Source organism: Bombus impatiens, unplaced genomic scaffold (assembly GCF_000188095.3).
Source record: "Bombus impatiens unplaced genomic scaffold, BIMP_2.2 scf_3721, whole genome shotgun sequence".
NCBI classification, from domain to species: Eukaryota; Metazoa; Arthropoda; class Insecta; order Hymenoptera; family Apidae; genus Bombus; species Bombus impatiens.
Genome location: NT_180140.1, coordinates 1 through 19,244, shown reverse-complemented (window position 1 = coordinate 19,244; position 19,244 = coordinate 1). Strand labels below are relative to the sequence as shown.

General features: G+C 32.8%; 2 protein-coding genes and 1 long non-coding RNA gene across 8 annotated transcripts; 2 read left to right on the top strand and 1 right to left on the bottom strand.

The window, feature by feature from the left end:
* The first annotated feature begins 1,011 nt into the window (after nucleotides 1–1,011).
* LOC100741526 (protein salvador homolog 1) lies at nucleotides 1,012–3,079 on the top strand. Of its 4 annotated transcripts, none has more exons than XM_012393604.3 (7): nucleotides 1,012–1,372; nucleotides 1,555–1,631; nucleotides 1,692–1,819; nucleotides 1,886–2,119; nucleotides 2,199–2,414; nucleotides 2,485–2,790; nucleotides 2,874–3,079. In XM_012393604.3, the coding sequence occupies exons 1-7, from the start codon at nucleotides 1,282–1,284 to the stop codon at nucleotides 2,962–2,964; spliced, it is 1,143 nt and encodes a 380-aa protein (XP_012249027.1). In that variant the 5' UTR covers nucleotides 1,012–1,281; the 3' UTR covers nucleotides 2,965–3,079. The 4 variants fall into 4 exon arrangements, with proteins under 4 accessions (XP_012249027.1, XP_012249026.1, XP_033180435.1 ...); XM_012393603.3 differs by having other exon boundaries at nucleotides 2,193–2,414; XM_033324543.1 differs by having other exon boundaries at nucleotides 1,104–1,372; nucleotides 1,712–1,819; nucleotides 2,193–2,414.
* Nucleotides 3,080–4,488: 1,409 nt separating this feature from the next.
* Nucleotides 4,489–8,180, top strand: LOC100741647 (probable maleylacetoacetate isomerase 2). 3 transcript variants are annotated; one of them, XM_033324546.1, is made up of 5 exons: nucleotides 4,489–4,700; nucleotides 5,044–5,095; nucleotides 5,181–5,329; nucleotides 5,522–5,726; nucleotides 5,805–8,180. In XM_033324546.1, the coding sequence occupies exons 1-5, from the start codon at nucleotides 4,683–4,685 to the stop codon at nucleotides 6,032–6,034; spliced, it is 654 nt and encodes a 217-aa protein (XP_033180437.1). In that variant the 5' UTR covers nucleotides 4,489–4,682; the 3' UTR covers nucleotides 6,035–8,180. The 3 variants fall into 3 exon arrangements, with proteins under 3 accessions (XP_033180437.1, XP_012249007.1, XP_033180436.1); XM_012393584.3 differs by having other exon boundaries at nucleotides 4,493–4,704; nucleotides 5,048–5,095; XM_033324545.1 differs by lacking the exon at nucleotides 4,489–4,700 and adding an exon at nucleotides 4,843–4,979.
* Nucleotides 8,181–8,337: 157 nt separating this feature from the next.
* LOC105681964 lies at nucleotides 8,338–11,844 on the bottom strand. The gene is made up of 2 exons (XR_002947928.1): nucleotides 9,094–11,844; nucleotides 8,338–9,006 (listed from the first exon to the last, which is right to left on the bottom strand). It is a non-coding gene; the product is annotated as an uncharacterized LOC105681964 (long non-coding RNA).
* Between the last annotated feature and the right edge of the window lie 7,400 nt (nucleotides 11,845–19,244).

Sequence of the window (19,244 nt, the reverse complement as noted above, 5' to 3'; positions counted from 1 at the left end):
GAATGGTTAGCTATTCATATAATAAATATAAGTGCAGTACTTGAATAAGATTAATAATTATTTATACTCTAAAATTAGCTGTTGCTTGAAGATACATGAATAGAATGTTCTAATGTAACCGAATGTTTTTTTTTCTAGCTTGAAGAATAAAAAATTAATACGAGACATTATAAAAAGAAATACAAGATACTATAAACAAAAGACACATTCTATTATTTTTAAACAATAATGAAGATATTGCCAAAATTTTACCAGATACGTTTAAATATCTTAATCTTTAACATTTATCAATCATTTACAAAGGCATATGTGTTTTATTAAAGCAATTAAAAATATTTTCAGTTGACGTCGGAAATAGGGTAAAAATTTATTTCACAATATGACAAAAGTTTCATCTGAAAGAAGATATCTGTAAAAATATAATGATGATGCAATAAAGTTAAAAGAATATATTACTTTATTATATATATATATACATAGCTTATATAGTAAAAAATGTATAATATTAATCTTGTAAACAAATGATTACTTGACTAAGTTATTTTGTTGCATAATATAGTATTGACACATTGAGATAGGTTATGGAAATAAATTATTTTTAAATAAAAATAGAATATAGTACATAGAGAGGTAGAATAAGAAAGGAAAAAACATAGTACACAATTTTCACACTTATTGTGTATTATATATCTATACAAATAGAAAAAGAAATTTTTAAGTTATTTATTAAATGAATTACATATTAGTTTTGTTGTTACTAGCTTATTGATTTATGAAATTCAATTAACTCTTAGTTTTTAAAGAAAAAATTCATATTTTAAAAATATGTCATATTGACAATTTGTTAATGGATAAACAAGATCGACTGCTGTAAATAATTTTGGAATTATTAAAATACAATTAATATTTTTCAAAATTTTTACAATTTTTAACGGAGTTAACAAAGAACTTATTGGTAACAAAAAGAAATGAAAGGAGGTTTAATGTCTAAATCATTGATATACCTAACACGCTGTCAATGTACTCGGTTTTTATGAACGTTCGTAATGTGAAGGAAAAGACATACATTTATATGTCAAATACGCGATTTAGTTTTACCTATCCCAAGTCACTATTAAAACAAATTTGTACGAACGTGTAAAATGGATTTTTTATTTTTGAGCACACAGTTATATGCTCGAAATACACTTCCATTAGTTTTATGAATATAATATCGTATCTGTAGGTTATAAATACCGAAAATTTATCTATTTGTCGTTCGATCAAATATTTATTCCCATTATGTTATCTCGAAAAAATAAGGATTTAAGAACAATTAAAGAGGGAGTTGTTGGTAAATATGTTAAAAAAGAAACTCCGCCTGAAATGCCAAGTAAGTTGTCATTACTATTGTGTTACAAATAGTTTGTAAAAAGACAAACTTTTTTATAGCATTGATAAGTTTCTATGCTTTTTTTTAAATGTTTGTACTTTTTAACTGTTTCATTACTACTGTACCATTTTTAATGACAAAATACAGTTTGTTTATTTTTTATAATTATTATTTACTTTTAGTTATTAATGTATGGACAACAGAACCAAATAGAAGGACGAGGAATCGCAATAATCATCCAACTATCCCTACATCCATGGTAAATAGCAATTGTGTATGTTATATTTTTGTAGACAAATAAACACTAATTTTTATATAGTCTATCCCACAACAACCCAGCATGGTACAAAAATTTGGAAATACTAAGACAACAATGAGTGCAGTAGGTTTAGGAAGTCACGAAGGAAAGTATACTCCCAATAGTTCTGTCCCAGATTTAGCTCAAAGGTAATTTATGTTTCAAAATATACAATCAAAGTATATTTAAAACCAAAATGCAACATACTTCTTTAGATTTGCCAGTCTTTCTGTCAATACTAGTACAAGGGATGGGATGTCATCTCGTACTGCAACTCCAATGTATCATTCTGGACTCTCACCTGCCATATCTCATACTTATGTTAATCAGTATGCTGGATCTGAATATCATTTAGATCGGGTTCAAACACCACAGATGCCTTATAAGCCATTTGACATTGATTCAGGTTATGACGACTATAATCATTCTGCATATCGTCACAATACAGGGTAGAAAAGTATTATACTTAGCATTCCTAAAATTGTCAAAGTGTGATATGTTGTTTACATTTATGTTTTTAAGATATAGTCGTTGCCATTCAGAAAGATCAAGTTCTAGGAATGAACAGCAAGAAGAACTTCCTTTACCTCCTGGATGGTCTGTGGATTTCACTCTCAGAGGTCGAAAGTACTATATAGATCATAACACAAAAACCACTCATTGGTCTCATCCTCTTGAAAAAGAAGGCTTACCTACAGGGTGGGAAAGAATTGAATCGCCTGAATATGGTGTTTATTACGTTAAGTAAGTTCTGTGGTAATTAAAAATTCAAAATACATGTTATAATTCCTATATAAAATTATATTATTTTTAGCCATATTACACGGCAAGCACAATACGAACATCCATGTTATCCTCATGAGATACAAGCAGTGCGTGTTGTATCACCTCCACGCCACACACATTTTCACTCTCACAGTGTTTTAGTTCCAGCTAACCCTTACCTTAATGAAGAAATACCTCATTGGTTATACGTATACAGTAGGGCATCGGTAGCATTAGATCGTAAATTGCGATGGGAACTTTTTCGTTTACCGGAACTTGATTGCTTTAATGCTATGCTTACTAGATTATATAAACAAGAATTAGAAGAGGTAGTCATGCGTTACGAAGAATACAGGTCTGATGAGTTTTATGTTTTTCATACAAAATGATTTTTTATATAATGTATCACATAAATTCATTAATAATATTATTTTTTAGATCAGCTTTGCTATGTGAGATGGAACAAAGATTAAAAGAATTAAATCCAGAAACTTCTGGAGCAGTTGCCTTGCGACAATCTCTTCCTTAATTAAAAGTATTTGTATATTATCAATGATTTTCTGTAATATGAATGAAAGGAATTGAATATATGTAACGTGAATAAACTGCGCTTATGAATATATTTGTTAATAAATTGAATTTAGTAAAAACGCTTTTGTAAATTCGCTTTATTCTAGCTCAAAATTAATAACATGTTAAAGTTCTATGTTTCCACGACATTCGTTTCATTTTCTTTATCTTTAGAAGTATTTATAACAATTCCTTTGATTTCTATAAATTCTACGTCTATATTTTCCTTTTTCATTTTCTTCATTAATCTGTCTTCTGCAAAGATTTCAAATTAATTGGACATAGTATATGTGTGCAACAATGTACGTTGAAAATATAATTTAAATTGTTAAATTTGTAATACGTACTGGCTTCTGGAGTAACAGGTAGGTCATCCTTAATCGAATAATAGAATGTAAGTATAACCAAATTCCATGCAGAAAATGCATATATTGTGGATAAAGTTAATCGGATTCGCGGAATCCTATCAGCTGGTAGTATTTGCTTTATTTTGTGTAGAAAGAACTTCCACATATTTTAGCTTCTCTAATAATCACGGTTATATATAAAAGACATGAAATTCGAAAATATAGCGAACTTAATTTAAAAAGATGGAATATAACTTTGTCGTCTAACCTCTTATTATATATAGTTTTTTTTAGAAAGTCAGGTATATACAATATAATTTTCATTATTTACATTTTACTATCATATTATTAATATTCTACTAGGTTATATAGATTATCAATATGAAGCACGAAAATGGATTGTAAACCCACAGCATAAGCAGGAATCGGGATTGTTACATATACATACTTTATTCTATACTTTAATTCTTGTAAAAATTTAATTTAACTTTTAATTACGTCAATATTTACGATATTATTAAATTTCAACTTTATAACGATATGAGATGTTTCCATGTAATTTTATTACTTCCTATATTCTATATTTGAAAAATTGTTATTCAACAAAAATCACGAATATCGTTAAAATAAGTATAAAAATTAAAAACAATTACAAAAATAAGCTGTAAAAAAAGGAATTGTCTAAAATCTTTTATTACATTATTATGAACAATTCTTATGCTTTTACATTGGAGTAAATTTCCATTCCTATGTCTTAATCTTTATATTCTTATTAATATACATATATGTAGTAGATAGATATATGATATGAAAACAAAATTATAATTTCTAATTGTTAAACGCGTCACTGTTTACCTTCACCTTTATTAGCGAAGATATAAAAATATAAATACGTTTTTAATTATTAATATATTTTACATTAGCTACAACGCGATTAAGCGAAACAATAATTGGAAAATCACGAACTATATGCTTGTATATACGGATTAAAATAAAATAATTTCTACTAAAATAGTTAGGATGTGAAACGATGCTTAGTATACATATAAATCTGTATGAATTTATGGATACGTCAACCTTGAAGGTTTTTCCCATCGTACAGCACTGGTTCCTATCGGAAAGTGAGATGTGATTGGTTGTGTGAACCCCAGACTGGAATGAGACAGTGGAATGGGATGTCTGGCAATCGAATAAAAGGGGAGGGAGGAGTAATTTCGCGCGTTGAACGGATACCGAATAATTTCGAAGAGATTCGCAAGTCACAGCGTCGTCTCGAGTAATCGGGCAAAGATCATTAAGTAGGCGAATCCGTCCATCAAAGCCCGACGAGATGTCCGTCATGGGAAAGGTAAGCATATTAACATTCTAATGCATCCAATCCGACATTGTTATATAGAGCTCTTGCTTTTATTATCAACCCTTTTATTTGCGATGAGATCATGTCTTCAAGCAGCGAACAAAAATCCGTACGAAATCTGCATTGTTAGAATTTAATTTTTCCTCTATTATTTGAATCATTAACAATTTCTCACCGTAAGAAAGAAATGCTCTTGATTTGAATCTGCTTTTACTCGGCCGGTCTCAGATGAACCAATATAGACCTTCATCAACGTGTCGCTTGAAATCAGTAAACATCGCAAAATGTATCGGAGTATGCATTATTTTAATTTAATTCTTTTTCTCACTTTTAGCCAGTACTCTACTCCTATTGGCGGAGTTCTTGCTCGTGGAGAGTACGAATTGGTAACTAAAAAAGCATTATTTTTTTTTTCTTAAGATAAATAAATTTTTCTTATTTATACAAGCAATCACATGTACTTTTTAACAGCATTGAATTTGAAAGAAATCCCCTATGACATAAAGCCAGTTAGCTTGATAAAAAGTGGTGGAGAACAACATTCTAATGAATTCCGTGAGATCAATCCAATGGAGCAGGTGCCTGCACTTCATATTGACAATCACACGTTAATAGAATCTGTAAGTATTATCTGTAAGTTTATTTATTATTACATTATGTATGTCCTAACGATATTGATACTCCGAGGCAAAACAACAACATGATTCGAATTATCCTTTAACTCGTGTGCTGTTACAAGTATATGAACATTCATGTGTATTTCTTTGTTATCCAATGACAATGTACTAAATATGTAAAATTTTTTATTCTAGTTAAATATCTTGCAATACCTAGAAGAAACCAGACCACATCGACCTTTAATGCCTGCAGATCCAGTAAAACGAGCAAGAGTCAGAGAAATTTGCGAGGTTATTGCTAGTGGTATACAGCCCTTGCAAAATTTAGTCGTGTTGATTTATGTTGGAGAAGAACGCAAGAAGGAATGGGCACAACACTGGATTACTAGAGGTTTAACAGGTATGTTAGGAAATAGGAAAAAAAGTATGAGTTTAGCTGTACATTGGCATAGATGTGACCAAGATTATTATGTTCCAGCTGTAGAAAAATTATTGTCATCCAGTGCAGGGAAGTACTGCGTAGGTGATGAAATCACATTAGCAGACTGTTGCTTAATACCACAGATATTTAATGCAAGGAGGTTTCTCGTCGACCTACGACCTTTCCCAACGATTTTAAGGGTAGATCGTCATTTAGAGAATCACCCAGCCTTTACCGCTGCTCATCCAAACAATCAGCCTGATTGCCCACCAGAGGCAACCAAGTAGCAAGCAAGGCAGACCACCCTCTTCCTCTTCTAATTTATTAGAAATAGGAAGGGAGTGGTCCAATATGTTGTAGTTCTGTGGTGACAAAAGGTGATGCAATTTGATTTTTAAAAAAGATATTAGCATATAATTATGTTAAAATGATAATAATATACGCCCTAGTGTTGTATATTAATTAATTTTTAATACCACATGTTGTAAATTGAAATTTACGAATACAACTATTTCTTTTTTCTTATCGTTTTCTAGGATTAAATTCTTTTGTTTAGTAGAAGTATACACCTTTTATCACTTATGAACTACCTTTAGGTACCGAAATGGTAAACAGTGGAACGTAGAGTATCGAACTCTATGATGATTTTCAGTTGTTTGTAAAACCGAATTCCGTGATATGATATCTGTTTCGGGTGAAAAAACGCACTGTACCATTTCTGTACTTAATCAGAGGATAAGAATGTTGGCCTGTTTTTATTTTTGTTATATTTTTTCATTGGTTTCTATATACACAGAATCAAAATTAACAAAATTTGTCTTCGTACAGTACTTACAATTACTTTGTAAAACGTACTGACCTATTATAAATAGGTTCTGTTGTCTGAAATCAAAAGTTTACTTTTTATACACTTACAATAATGTAATTTTTCAGTTACTTTTAGCTTACTTAGATTAAGGAGAAGTGTTGCTATTAAATAATATTAAATATAACTTGAAATTCTTTACCGAGTATAAAGTAGCAGATTTAACATCGCAGGTACACATACTCACATACATACACATTGAATAAACAAAGAAATAAAGAGGAAACGTGTAATAAGGGAATGCAATCTGCTCAAACTCCGTAATAATATCGAGGAATGAAAAGTACAAATCAAATTCCTTTTTCTAAAGCTTTATCTTGAGTATGTTTCGTTTTGCTCCGTACTATGTCAGTCCATAAGTGAACATTTTCAAATAGTAGATACGAGGTAATTTCGATTTTATATATTTTTTTAATGTTAAAAAAATAGGAAGGTGTGCTCGATTTTAATATGTCGCACAAGCTCGTCACGTGTGTATTATTATTAAGATAGAATCATTCTTTTCAGCGTTCCATGGGAAAGAAGTTACATTTTAAAATCATTCAAAAATGATTTTTCACTCGACTCTATCAAACCGATAGAAAACAATAATTAAATAGAAATTTCGTAGGATACTTTTACGTTTCAATATTGAGCACCCTTTGGAACTTTACACTATATTTTCTTGCGAAGAGTAATCTTTATATAGAGATACATTTTTTATTGTATCACCTATATTGTATAACTTTGACATATTTTGTAGTTTTATACACAAATGATACGTTTACTGTACAACAAGGTTCACACGAACAAAAGTCAAGACGAAACAGAATCGCGTGGCAAACTTTATCAATAACTTCGGCATTGTTCCTTATTGCCGGGTTCCTTCTTGCCATTACTTTCTACGGAAGTAAAAACTATCCTTGATTTATAAAGAAATCGTACGATGGCAAAAAGTTAGTAATTCGCAGTGTTTAAGAGAATACCGTATTATGTAAGAACGGGAGGGGGTTGGGGGAACGTTTGTTTGCATGCTTCTGTCATGCAACGGTCTATCACATACATAGAGATAGTTTATAATTTATATTCTAACGTAAAGGAGGAGAAAGACGTAACATACACTTCGTATTTAGATATGTGCATTATGCAAACGTGTGATTAGATAATAACATATGTATATAATTTTTATACAACAAAAATTGGAATGTTACACGCGGAAAACAGTTTCAGCCATATTTTCGAGATGGCTGTTCATACTGTGTCGACAAATATATCGCATGTCATATATTACAAAGTTTATAGAGCACGCATAAGGAAAGGATGCAAACAAGTGGTGCCCTTCGAGCGTAATCGCACAAAAAAGATTTTTATTTCTTCGACGATCTCTCTGTTATCGAGGCATGTATCATGGAACACTTCGATCAATGCGACGTAAGATGCTAGTGGACGTTAATAAAGTGTCGCGATAGCGAGGAAGAGAGCCTAACTTTTCTTTGTAACTCTCGTGATATTTGTTACTCTTGTAATAATAAAATATCGGAGTAAGAGAAATGGATAATTTTTATGAAAAATGTTTGGAGAGAAAGAGAGAAAAGACCATCAAGCTACATTTGGCTTGAGGTAACGTAGGGGGAAAATTCGCGAAGTTAGTGTACAAATATTATTGCGTTCAACGATGATGTTTTTCGTGTTCGATGCGATAGAAACGAATTCTCCATTTCTCTGGGGACTGGTACTTTTTCTTTCTAATTCGGGAGACCGATAACTATACTTTTAGCGCTTTTTCACTATTAGCTTGTTCGCGAACATGTGAGAGCCCGAAGCAGGAAAGTACGTAATAATAATGATAATTATAATAATAATTAGAATACTAACGGTAATAACGAATCAGTGAACATTTGTTTTACAAGCAAATTAACAGGAAAAAAAAGGGAAATACGCAACATAGTATCACTGTATAGTCGGACAAACTAAGGGCAATAATGGTTGAACCAGATTAGGAGTTCATTTTACTGATGGTCCTAAGTAGAGTTTAGTTAGGTAGAGCAGCGTACACATTTGTAAAAGGATGCGTGAAGAAACTTTGTAGGAGCAAATGCGTGTATGTATTATAATAACGGATGCAAACGATACTTAATGAAAACTTAAGTAAGGAAAGAATCACCGGTATGATACGCATAGATATTTTGTAAGTGAAAATGAATTATGTACGTTCACTGCTTATGAGGAATAATAAATTCTGTGTCATAGTGTATGTATATTAATTTGTAGATGCGAAGCTAAAAAAAACGAAAAAAACGCTGTCAACAAACTATAAATACATTTGTGAATGTGCACTTATCATTCGAATAAAAAATACGTTTTGACTGTAGCCAGTATGGTCGATGTTTATTAACGTACTGAAATCACCGCGCTCTAAAACAAAAACAAAGAGAGAAAAGAAAAAGGAGATGAATAGAAACAAAACGAAGGAAAAAAAAAATAATAGGATACACAACTTACCCGGCAACAGAAGATATTTCGCATAATCACGATCGAATCGTCCCACCGCGAATTACTCCAAACGTAATCGGTAGACGGAAATTTAAAACTGAAACAGAGTTTAGCAAAATAACTGAGCAACAGCTAGAAGCGTGAAACTAAAAGGAAAAACGTCGATCCGCTTCACAAAGGTTTCATCGATATCGCTTTGTTCTCCTTATCTTCTCTTTTTTTTTTTTTTTTTTTTTTTTTTTCGTTTCGAATAACACAAGCGCTCTCGGTATCTCCTCTGTCTGAACTGGATTAATTTTCTTTCGTTTTCAATATCTTTATTACAAATCAATGGTGTAAAAAAATACATTCCCTTATCTATACTGACTAGTTAGAACAGCACGGGTTTTTCTGTTTTGTACGCCGAATTTTGTACGCTGACGAAATGCAAGGGCAACCGATCTCGCCGGTTCCTTTAGTGCCATATATATTCCGAATGATATGCTATTCCGAACGTGAGATACGTTTAACAAGAACAACAGCAACGACAAAGTTCGCGATAGAACCGACACATAGCTAGAACGAGTACAATAGAACGACGATAACATTAAATATTAATCCGAGTGTAACGGTATGTCTGCGCTTCTTCGCCGTTCGATATATGCTTCGAAAATATTGTACCTACGGAATTATTCGCACGTTCCTCCGGTTTAACGCGCGGTTCCCCGTGACGAAACGCGGGAGTAAACCAGAGGCAAGACACGCACGTGAACTTGACATCGCATATACAAACGCATTTGTTTTTCCCGTTTCTCCCGTTCGTGTATGTACATATAAAAGAACTTACAGACTAGTCGCGTAAAATTGTTAATTGTACATTATCGTATTTACAGGTACGCATGCTACCACTTAATGAAGTGCGTGTTTTCATCTCTCGTGAGCTTTCTATCAAAATTTGGAAGGCTTCGTCGTAAGTTGTAAGTGGAGCGAGACCGTGTCCGGTCAGACAGGAGACGCGCGAATAAAGCACGAACGTGTCGCGATCAATCGATTGGGAACCTTCCTAATTTCGACAAAATTACAATTGCACAGAATTCATTTGGACACCGTTATCGGAAACGAAACGGTAAACAGATAAAGAGAGAGAAAGAGGAAAAGAAAAGACGTTCCATCGACGAGGAACGTTTCTTTTTTTTTCTTTTTTTTTTTTTTTCTTCCTTTACGGTAGAAACTTCTGCGACGTATACTCGGAGAAACAGTCTTTGGTGAATGAAAGAGATAGAGAGAAAAAAAAAAGAAAACGACAAGAGAATGCGTATGACGATCATACAGCGACACTGAATGGACAGATGGATGGATCGATGGAGTAGATGGATGGAACGTGTGTGGCCAGGTCATGAAATGAAGAACAACAGAATGCATTTAATGAGCGATTGTTTATTATGCTCTTATGGTCACTTGTCATACAGGTAACGATGCTTTCTCATGAGTGAAAATAGTTAATATATTATGTTTAATATTTATAATTATTTAACATTGAATGGAATAACTCTGATGATGAAAGAATAACAATTTATGGATGCAAATAAATGTGATTAGAGTGTAAAGTAATTATTTAGAGTAAATTCAAATGCTGTGAACTAATTATATATACATATATAAAATATATATATATGTATATATAGTATAATATATACTTCATCAATAACAATCATAGTGTGGTGCCCAAGAGGTCACGTAAACTTTTAATAACAAGCAAAAATTATCAAATAAAAACGTAATCATTTTCGCGTCGTCGATCAAAAAAACAAAGACCTATTTTTGTCTTCTTTCTCGTGTTCAGGCTTACAAGCCGTGTGATGCATGCTCGCTTGTCGTCGCGTTTATCGATCCGCACATCTCGGATTCATTTTGATTTTTCCCGATCGTTGATTGGTCGTTTCAACTTTGCCTCGAATAATCACGCTAATCGTCAGATTAAAATCATTTCCTTGGAAATCGAAAGGAATATTAACAAGAATATTGGAGAATATTAAAAAAGAATGCCGAGTGGATTCTCGTCGCGTCGATAGGGAAAACACGAAAAACACTCCTCTCTATCGACTAGAGTTGAGAAGAGCTCGACGATTAGTCGGCGCAACTTTCGTTTAGTTTTCGAATTAACCCATTTATATCGGTGTAACAAAATCGAAAAGTGTATCGCTTCTCGTTCGGCAACGTCGAAAAAGCGGAGCGTTTTTGAAACGTTCAAATCCGAGGTGAGAATCGAAAAGCTAAAGAATCGTTTACTCTCGCGAAAATACAATTGAACGTAACATTATAGAAAAAAGTAACGCAACTTTTTGTGCTCGATACAATATAACAATCGTTTGTTTTGAAGGGAGTCGTAAAACACAAGGGACAAGTGTCTTGTCGTATGCTTAGTTTCCTGTCGTTCTTTTCCGAACTATCGTATGCAGAGCTACGCGCGACATTCCCCTATTATTTTCTTTGCTTTCGTTCTCTTGTATACTTTCGTCTCTTTTTCTTGGAAAAAGACCGTGACAGAACAATGTTACAAATGGATCGTTTATTTGTACGATCCATTTCACGGACAATCGATGCGCATCGACACACGTATCCAAACACGTGCATATCCCTTTTCTAATATATCGCTTAGATGATTCTCAATAATTAACAGCCCTATTATAGTTTCTCTTATCTTCTTCATCTTTCTTTTTTTTTTTTTCTTATCCGTTCAGAGAGTTTTACTCGCCAATCGGTATGTATATAAATGTATACGTATATATACATATATACATATACATATACACAGGTATATATATACATATATATAATCTTTCATCCCAAGAGAACACGCTATACTCTTTAATAATAATAATAATAATAATAGAGATTCTCTTTTTTTTTTTTCTTGTGATAGTTAGATCTAACTATAGTTTCTCGCGAACTTTTGAAGCTGAATCGCAATACCCTTTTTCTTCTAGCAGGCGAGTTCTCGTAATATATACATATACATATATACATACAGATATATATTAAAAAATACAATTTCGTTCGCTGCTCTTTTTATGCATCGTTTCCTCTTTTTAATATATATCCTGACGAAATGAACAAACAAGAAAAAAAAACGAAACAAAAACGTATGATCGACCGTGTAATACGTGCGTCAATTAAATCAGTCGGTGAAAGCGCGCCACGTATCGAATCGAAATGGATCTTTCTTTTCTTTCCCTTTTGATTATCATCATCGATCGATCGAATGCCAATTTAGCCGTATTTTCTTCTCTTCTTTTCCCCCGCTTCCTCCTCCTCCTCCTCCTCCTCCTCTTCCCCCCCCCCTCACTCATCTATCTCGTTTATTTCTCGGTGATCGCGATATATGAAACGCACGAGGCACACGGTCGTCGTGTTCTTACTATTACTTTATAGCCAAAGGAATGTAAGGTACAATACTTGTGATCGTGTTCCATCAGTGACGAACGAATCTCTACTATGGTACCTCTTTCGCAGCCAGCTGCTCTTGAAATTCGAAATATTCGTGGAAGATAATGCTATTTATTTCATCTAATGTAACCGGCATCGTAATTCGGATACGATCCTTAGAAAGGTAAAGCACAACGCGCGGCACTGCGTTTCGCGTGAAACCCTCTATTATATATTTTCATATTTTTTTTTTTTCGTTTTGTTTAAATCTTTCTTTTGCGTGTATAGGCATGCAACATTTCGCGTTATACAAGTGTACAATGTTCGTCTGTACGTGTATGCATATATGTAACATGGGTATGTGTGTCTCTCTCTCACTCTGTGTATGTAATGTATGTATGTATGTATGTATGTATGTATGTATATGTGTGCGTGTGTGTGTACAATGACAACAAGTCGTTAATGAACATGAATGTGCACACATGCACCATCGCGGTGCACTATTTTTTTTTTTTCTTCGCGACTTAGCGATTATTAATCTACTTATATTCAACAAGGTACTTAATAGTTTTTTTTTTTTCTTCATCCTCATCATCATTATAATCCCCGAGCTGCTATGTGCTACTTCTACCTCAACAATAACGATTCTCATCCAAGTTCTTCGTTATTATTCTTCATTATTTTTTTTTTTTTTTTAATCTTTTTCTTTACATATGCTTACCCAAAATAATATACCGTGTATTAACAGTCTAACTCTAAGTCTCACCTCCAATAAAATAACATTACATACACTTTTGTACAACCCTCTTAATTACACGTTAACGAATCTTTCTAGTCGTTTAAATGTGCTCTCTTATTAAGTTCCCTACTGTTCGCTCTTTTTCTCTTTATCCGTTATTTAGTTATTTATATCTTTTTTCTTCTACTCTTTCTTTAAATAGTTTTATCTCTCGAATAAATTCTTCCTCGGTTCTATTCGCTCTGCGTCTAGATATTCTGAATCGTATTTCTCTTTTTTTTTTTTCTTTTTCTCAGACATTCGGCCATCCGCGATGAGAAGACTCTTCCTCTTCTTCTTCTTTTTTCTTTTTTTTTTTTTTTTTAGAGATTTAGTTATCGGTATGCATTGCTATTTTGAATACACTAACGAGGCTCGTCTCATTCTGTTCTTTTCTTTTTCTATGTACGCGGAGAGAAAGCTTCACTTTTCTTTCGTTCCTTTCTTTTTCTTCTTTTCCCTTTTTGCTTCGCTTCGCAAGTGGCGTATTTCTCAATTGTACGACGATATCGGAGATCTGCGAATTTAGCATCTGCTCGATTTACGCAGAAGAAGACACAGTGCGGGCTGAACGATCGAAATTTGTATTACGTGTCGATGGGCGCGATATTTAATACTTTATCGGTAAATACTATGCACTAGAATCGACGACTAACGTCAGGATATTTTATCTTTTCTTTGAACTTGTCCAATTATAATTCTCGTCTCGCTATATTCGATTATCGTCCATCTTTTATTTTTTAGACAAAAATAAAAGCCTCTTTTCGTTTAATTCCACGCGTATCCCTATAATAGATAGATCTCTCTCTTTCTCTATATATATCTTTTTTTCTTTTTATATAAAATATTTACAGCCACTTTGTTATTTTCTTTTTATCCGCTTTGTATTGTTTTCTTTATTTGTGTTGTATGCTCTTTCCTTATTCTGCTCGTTTAAGGGCATTGCAATGCAGGTGTATCGTGAAATTTTAAGTTCGGCGAATTGAAACAAGAAAAAGAAAAGAAAGAGAAAGAAAAAACAAAAAGCGAAGCTTCAACGAAAATGAAAAAAAGAAAGGAAAAAGAAAAATATCCAGTGAACCAATCGATGTTGCAAATGTCGTTCAAACGTTGTGCAACACACAGCAGTTAAAAATTTCACGTACAACAGCGTTTAAAGTGGAAACATCTGACGAAGAACAAGTTAAGACAATTCGTTTATGTCATCAATTGTTGATAAAGCTCGTTCATCTTTGTTCTCTCTACCTATAAATAATTAATTTTGCTATATTGTCGATCAATGCAATGCAATCGATTATTATTATTATTATTATTTCTTCATCCTCGCCGTTTCATTCTTTACCATTTCTTCCACATCTATTATCGTATCTCTTACTGTATTAATACTTCTTAATGTAACGTTACGTTTTACATCAATTCTTTATATTTCCCTTGACTATTGTTAATTTGTTCTATCGTTTAAACCTTTGATTATAGCGAACGATTGCGAAGAGCGGCAGTAAAAGAACCTTCCGAGAATATAACATTCTTAAAGAGTGCAAATGCAACGTTTCTTTACAAACAATGGCTCGAGCGACTCGAAAGGAAAGCGATTTGTGCTACGAAAATATCTTGTACAAAGGATTTTTTCGTCCGATAATTCTTCACTTCTGTTCTACTCGTTTCAACACCGAACGTATCGAATCCAATATCAAGCGCAGACCGACAATAGGAGAAAAGAAAGTCAGCTTTCTCTCTGATTTGACAACAACAAGAACAATTTCCAAACGAAACGCATTGCTCCTGTTCAAGAAACTGTTGCATTTTTTACAAAATTTGTAATTCCTCGTCGAATATGCATATATTATTTTATAAAATAAGAAGTTCGAACTTAGAGTTTTCAATCAATACGTATAGATCGACACAATATATACGCATATATATTGTATAGATATATATATAGATATATATATATATAAGCTCTATCTCGTCATCGTGATAATCAACATTAAAATCCCTCGACAGCTGTAAAACGATTCTTTGTACACTGCAGAAACTAAATAAGCATATACAGGTGTGTTTCATAATACTTTGTAACGATTTAATATATGCGTAATGAGAAATAAACGTATTCCGACTTTATTCAAAACAGCCTGCATAATCGCAGAATATACACATCTTTAACAACACGTTCTACCGTCAAAACGTCAACAAGTGTGGCTGATGGGATATCAATATGGCACTAAAGTGATTGGGTGGAGTGTGTAAATGTCGTGCGAAAGAATTTTTTCATTTTTGTTTCCTCTGCTATCGATCATATGTACCGATCCCTCGTTCGATCTTTCGTTCCTTCCTTCTTTCCCTTTCGTTCGTATCGGAATATCGATTTACATATGTAGTTAATGATAAATCATCGTTACTCTCTTCCTTTAATCCCCCCTTTTTAATTTGTCAACCCCCCCCCCCTCCTCCTCTCCTCTCCTCCGCTATTTATTTCCGTTCTATACAGGTAAATGGAGTCTGTGCGAGTGGAGTGATGGATGATGGAACATGAATTACGATGTAGCCTAGCACACACAGCCAAGTAACGTGACACGCAAGCCACACCATCGTGGCGACGTGTGTCAAATTCAATTATAGTTACTGTAACAATAGTTCATATTAGAATTGAGGCGAGTCAATGCAATTCCTACAGTTTCCCTGATTACTACACTACGTCTCCACGTGCGAGAGTATAATTATACATTTTTTATCCATTTCTGTAAATATTTTTTTTTTCCTTTTATCGATCGATTATTGATTAAAACGTTGAACCTGTAATGACGACTTTTACAAGAGATTTAAGACACTACCTACACATCTATACTTAGTAATCGTGTACAACTATCCACGGCGCCCAACAACCATTCTCTGGCGCCGTGGTTTACCATGTTTATTATCGTTAATCTTTTTTTTTTTCGTTTTCATTACCTAGAGAATGATCGGATGAAATATATCTCAAACTGTACAAAACAAAGCGTCATATGAAATAAGATTCTCCTAAATGTGTGGCGACTGCCGGCTTAATTACTCTAACGATGTCCTCTCGTTAAACAACTCGTAGGTAACATAGACTGGCCAACCAATACTGTTCTTTCTTTTTTTTTTCTTTTTGCCACATTGCATGGAGGTATTTTCGTATCGTTATTTCGAGCAACAATCGTCCAACACGCGAACAATAAAATTCAACGCAATAATATGCAACCGTCTAAAGGTGAACCCTATAAAGGTATCTGTAAACGTGAAACAATCCAGAAGAAACGTATACGAACGATCGTTCTTCCCCGTTGGACGTTTATCTCTATGGAATTTTCTGCATCGACCGTCAATAGTTACGATTCAATGTATCGAACGATTTTAATTTCTTTCCCTATTACGTTATACGTCTTCTAAACCGATGAACACATGCGAACCGTAGCCCCGTAACATTTACGATATTTATAAAATACTAATATTGTACAGAGAGATGTATATAAACCGCTAAAGGAAATACTAATAGTAAACTGGCTGATCGTTATAACTTGTAATATGTTTATCACTTCGTTTCTTACCGATGGTGCAAGGAGAGTGAGTTAGTTCTTTTTTTCTTTCTTATCGAACGTTCCAAGCGATAACATTGGAAAATGGATATTGCGACATGCGGCGATCCTCGTAAAATTGAACATTTAACATCGACATCGTGTTTTTATCATGTAGAATAAAACTGATCCGTCTTCTCGTTTCTCCTTGCTGATGAATCGTTATTCGCCATCGAGTTATTTTTCCCTGAACAAATAAATTCTATGATTTTACACACTACATACATCAACGTATCGTGGCAATTTTCGCGTACTGGCAGCTGATATAAACACCTATCTCCCTCTCACCCAATTATTTTCCCTTCTTTTCTCTCTTTCATTCATTTCAACCTCATCACAGCTATCCTTATACATAATCTGTTCTACTAAGGAATGTGTTTACTGAGAAAAACCGTAACCTAATCTAATTATCCCGTGCTACCTACAAGTTGTTTGTCATAGAGATTTACTTGAAAGAGATTTACTTACACGTTCTTATTCTTCCTATTTTTCCTTCCGTTTCTTTTCGTTAATGTGCATATTACAAGTTTGACATACGTACGGACTCTGTTCGAATCGAAAAATAATTATATTTGCTGTTTGATTTCGATTACAGGAAATGACATAAGGAACCTTTATAAGGATTATTGCCCGATGTAACCGATAATATTAGAAACATTGTAATTTTAGCAATGGAATATTCAAATGATCAAGCATGTTTTCGTTTTTTTTTTTTAAACGTGACAACCAGAATACAATCATTCATCGTGTTTTGTTGCTTATACGTGCTACACATAAAAAAAAGGAAAAAAAAGTTACAGAAGAAATATTCTATGTGATAAAAGTCTATTTCACTTCACTGTAATAATATCGATGTTACTTGTAACAAGCACAAAATATATCAACATTCTTGTGACGAAAATCGAATGAAAAATTTGTTTCCTTCATCTACTTGTACAAGTTCACTGCAATACTAGATTTAGATACATTAGTACAAATAATCATGTGAGAGTCATAAATGACAAAAATACGAATCGATGTGTGTAAATGAAAATGGTATAAAATCTGTTTCCCTTTGAAAATCTTGGCCTGTCCAAATCAATTGGAACACACCTGCCTACCGGCAGTCAGAAAAAGTGTGAATTATAAAATAGAGATAGAGAGAAAGTGACGATAGGATAAAATTAAGAAACCGCCAATGATAGATCTAATGTGATGATACGTATAATTAGCGAAGAAAAAGTACTGCATATACGGATGCAATAGAGAAATATTATGCTGCCATTAATATTAATAGCGCAACGGCTATATTAAAATAAAGTGATTTATAAATTAAGTTAATGGTACAAGTGACGTTCGTAACATGTTCTATTAAAGTTTTTTTTTTTTTCAAATAGATCTATCTACAGCAATCTAACAATAGTTTGCATCTTTATCGTATCTGTGACTTCTTTCTCAATGTATTTGGGCAACACAGTGAAGTTTAATCAATAGTTCACATACAATTTATGAATAAACATAAAATCATGTTTTACGTACGCGGACGCAAATATTTTGTCAACAATGTTTATAATATCATTTCATTACTTATATTATATCTTTTATATATTATATTTATATATGTATATATATATAGAATATATATGTGTATACATATATACATATAAATATACACATATATGTCATTTATATTTTAGATAATATGAATTCTCTTTTATTTAATAATCTAATTCGAACTTTTCATGTATATATAGATGCATCTTTTATATACATATATATATTATATATATAATATAATATATAATATATATATTTACTCTTTTTCTCTCTGTGTGTAATATATTATTACTCATGTTATGCGATATTTATGAATATACAAGTTATTTTTAAAGAGCGGTGAGCCAGCGTCTCCAGCTATGAATTGTACTCATGTACACTTATATATTTCATTTGACGCTACAGCTAACGTTTTCAGATACTTTAACTAAACCCATTATTGATTACTGCCTATCCCTTATATCACCCTTTCCTAATACCTACCCCCCCCCCAAAAAACAATGATTTGAAACGTCTGTTATTAGTAGATGCTGTATCCTCTTTCTTATCTAGCAATGAAATATAAGCTGTTTGCTCTTTTGTTCATAATATTGATAATTATTATCAACATAAACGAAGTTTCTAGCTAAAATCCATTCCCTATCTAAAGATTTGATTCAGTGTCAAAGTGCAGTTGTTAAAAATCTGTCAAAGATTTGGTTGTCTTAAATAGAATTCCACATAAAGCAGTATCATACAGAACCCAAGGATGTATGACATGACTGCCGACCATGACAGACACTTTTTATGTAAAACTGAACGTATGTATGTATGTATGTATGTATGTATGTATGCATGTATGTATG